Source organism: Coptis chinensis, chromosome 7, assembly GCF_015680905.1.
Source record: "Coptis chinensis isolate HL-2020 chromosome 7, ASM1568090v1, whole genome shotgun sequence".
In the NCBI taxonomy this organism is placed as follows: domain Eukaryota; kingdom Viridiplantae; phylum Streptophyta; class Magnoliopsida; order Ranunculales; family Ranunculaceae; genus Coptis; species Coptis chinensis.
The window spans coordinates 74,011,610-74,015,013 of record NC_141462.1 but is presented as its reverse complement, the minus strand read 5'-3'; the positions used below and the strand labels follow the sequence as shown (position 1 = coordinate 74,015,013).

Genomic DNA, 3,404 nt, shown 5'->3' with positions numbered 1-3,404 from the left:
TTTCTCTGATCTCATACGCCTTTGCTTCCTCTCCCATCCTCAGCTTTCTTTTCCGACCGGGGCATTGCCTTGCCCTCGATGTTTGATTCGGACTCCATGTCCGTGAAGGATTCTACCCCGCTCTCTTTCCGTGGCTGACACGCCTGCTGGGGCATTGCCTTGCCCCATAAGTTTGATTCGGGCTCCATGTCCACGAAGGGCTCCTCCCACCCGCTCTCTCAGTGGCTGACATGCCTGCTTGGGGCATTGCCTTGCCCCTAAGTTTGATTCAGACCCCATGTCCGCGAAGGGCTCTTCCCCCCCCCCTCTCTCTCATTATGGCTGACATGTCTGCTGGGGCATTCCTTGCCCCTAAGTTTGATTCGGACTCCATGTCCACGAAGGGCTCTTCCCCCACGCTCTCTCATTATGGCTGATATGCATGCTGCGCATTGCCGCTGCTCCTAAATTTGACCGCTCTTTGTTAACATTCCAAAAGTGCTGTAGTATTATATATGTGCAAATAGCCCCAGTCCCTTGCCCCGGACTGGTGATACATTCAAACATAAAACATTTTCAACATTCTTATATTCCAAGGTCTTTCTATCAATCTTTCTTCCTCGGTCTGCAGTCTGTATGTTCCAGCTCCTCCGATCTCCACCACAGTGTATGGTCCTTCCCAGTTAGGCCCCAACTTTCCTTCATTCACCCTTTTTGTGCTTGGAGTCACTCTTCTGAGAACCAGATCCCCCACTTGAAACTAACAGGGCTTTAATCGCTTGTCGTATTGTCTTTGCAAGCGCCGGTGATACTCTTCTAGCCTGATGTGCGCGGCATCCCGTTTCTCCTCTGCCAAATTCATGTCTCTGGCCAATATGCCCCAGTTCAGCCTAGCCTCGACCGCATTTGTGCGTGTTGTAGCCGCCACCATCTCCGAAGGGATCACGGCTTCCACACCATATGCCAAGGAGAAAGGCATCTGTTTCGTAGAGGTCCGTGGTGTAGTACGATACGCCCACAGCACGTGGCTCAGCTCCTCAGCCCATACTCCCTTCCGGTCTTCCAACTTTCTCTTGAGATTGTTCATGATTATCTTATTAGAGGATTCGGCCTGTCCATTACCTTTTGGATTGTACGGAGCTGAGAATCCCTATTTCACATTATAGGCCTGTAAGAACTCTCTCACTTTTGACCCTGTGAACTACGTCCCATTGTCTGCGATGATGGAATGCAGCACTCCAAACCTACAAATAATGTTCTCCCATAAAAACTTGATCACCTGTTCCTCCTTGACTTGTTGTAGGGCCACGGCCTCCACCCACTTGGTGAAATAATCCGTAGCGGCTAACATGAACCTTCTCTTCCCCTTTGCCATTGGCAATGGTCCCACGATATCCATGGCCCACATGACAAACGGCCATGGACTGGACACATTGTGCAACGGTTCGGCTGGTGCAAATATTAGCTGAGCAAATCGTTGACACTTGCCACATTTATTGGCAAACTCCACCGCATCTCTTTTCATGTGAGGACAGAAGTAGCCTTCATTAGCAACCAGTGTGTCGTTGTTTTCCCTGCCAAGTGGCTTCCGCAATCCCCAGCGTACAGTTTCGCCAATACCTCTTGTGCTAGGCTCGTCCCTAGGCACCTTAGCAGCGGTCCATCAAAATTCTTTCGGTACATTTCTCCTTCTACCAGAGTGTATCTGCGTGCCGTTTGTTATAATCTCCTTCTTTCCTTCTCATCTATCACCTCTCCTCCCATCAGGAAATGTGATCTGATAGGGCTCATCCATCCCCCTTCCACTTCCGCAGCCTGACACACCTCCACCACTTTCTCAATGCTTGACCTCTCCAACTTCTTTATATTTATGATCCTCTCCTTCGACCACGGCATTGCGGCCGCGATGTATGCCAGGGCGTCCGCATGCCGGTTCTCACCGCGGACCAAATGTACGAATCTGACTTTCTTGAACTTAGCTGCCTTTCGATGCACTACCTCCAAGTATTTCGCCATTCGAGCACATCTAGCAACGAATCCTCCATTCACTTGGCATACCACCAGGTTGGAATCCGAATAAACCGTTAATTCCCCCACCCCCAAATCCTCGACCATTCCCATCCCTGCTATTACGCCCACATATTCCAACTCATTGTTGGTGGCCGCGAATCCGAGCCTCATGGACAACTCGATTTGGTCGTTGTCAGGAGTGACCAACATTACGCCTATTCCATTGCCCGCATCTGTCGTAGACCCGTCTGCGAACACCCTCTACCCATTCCTTTTATCCTAGGGATCTGACCTATCTGGCTCTCCCTCCTGCTCGGGCTCCATGAGCATCTCTTCCCCCCAAGTGGAGTCCTCCGCTAGGAACTTTGCTAGAAACTCCGCTACCGCCTGCGCCTTTTCCGTGGTTCTTGCTTGATATTGTATTTCATAAGAGCTTAGCATGACAGCCCATTTGAGCATCTTTCCGGACTTCTCCGCTTTTAGCGCTTGTTTGAGGGGTAAGTTTGTCACCACCACCATTGAATGTGCCTCGAAGTATGGTTTCAACTTTAATGCTGAGAATATTAGTGCCAAGGCATATTTCTCGACATTGCTGTACCGGGTCTCTGCATCTAATAGTGTTTTTTGCTCGAAGTATACCGCCTTTCAACCTTGTCTACCACCCGGACGAGAACCGAGCTTACCGCTTACTCAGACACTCCCAAGTACAAATACAGTTTCTCCCCTAGTTCAGGCCGCGATAACAAAGGCGCCCGGCCCAAATACCTCTTTAACTCTTGGAAAGCCTCCTCACATTCCGGTGTCCACACAAAGTCTGGAGTCCTCCCCAACAGTCTATATAATGGCCTACATTTGTTGGACGATTTAGATATGAAACGGTTCAATGCCGCGACACTTCCTGCTAACCTTAGTAATTTTTTAATGTCCTGGGGTGACGGCATCTCCACTAGTGCTCTAATTTGCTCAGGATTGGCTTTTATTCCCCAGTGCGTCACTATGTACCCTAGAAATTTCCATGTAGTTACTCCGAACGTACATTTCTTGGGATTTAGTTTCAAATTGTGCGCCCACAATATGCTGAACGTTTCCTTCAACCCTTCCAAATGTTCCTCTTCGGACATGCTTTTCTCCACCATATCATCGATGCATATCTTAATGCCTTTACGTATCTTGCTTGCAAACATCTTCTCCCCCAGTCGCTGGAAGGTGGCCCCAGCATTCTTCAAACCAAATGGCATCCTTGTGTAGCAATACGTACCTCCTTCCACTATGAACGATGTCCTCTCCTGATCCGGTTCATACATCGCGACCTGGTTATATCCCATGGAGGCATCCATAAAAGAGAAAATCTCGAACCCCATTGTCCGATCCACAAGCTCATCCACCCACGGCATTGGATAACTGTCCTTAGGGCA

At 49.3% G+C, this 3,404-nt stretch overlaps 1 protein-coding gene across 1 annotated transcript; it reads right to left on the bottom strand.

Annotated features, from left to right (window-relative positions):
- Positions 1-739: 739 nt before the first annotated feature.
- Positions 740-2,199, bottom strand: LOC147488825 (uncharacterized). Its single transcript, XM_086574496.1, has 3 exons — positions 1,732-2,199; positions 1,259-1,627; positions 740-1,129 (listed from the first exon to the last, which is right to left on the bottom strand). The coding sequence occupies exons 1-3, from the start codon at positions 2,197-2,199 to the stop codon at positions 740-742; spliced, it is 1,227 nt and encodes a 408-aa protein (XP_086430622.1).
- Positions 2,200-3,404: the final 1,205 nt, after the last annotated feature.

What these genes read in the sequence shown, in the direction of transcription:
- LOC147488825 (XM_086574496.1), bottom strand. Translation starts at nt 2,199, where the DNA reads ATGTTGGTCACTCCTGACAACGACCAAATCGAGTTGTCCATGAGGCTC. An exon ending in ATTTCCTGATGGGAGGAGAG is followed by an intron (nt 1,628 to 1,731) that starts GTGATAGATGAG and finishes ACCGCTGCTAAG; the next exon opens with GTGCCTAGGGACGAGCCTAG. An exon ending in AACAAGTCAAGGAGGAACAG is followed by an intron (nt 1,130 to 1,258) that starts GTGATCAAGTTT and finishes AATGTGAAATAG; the next exon opens with GGATTCTCAGCTCCGTACAA.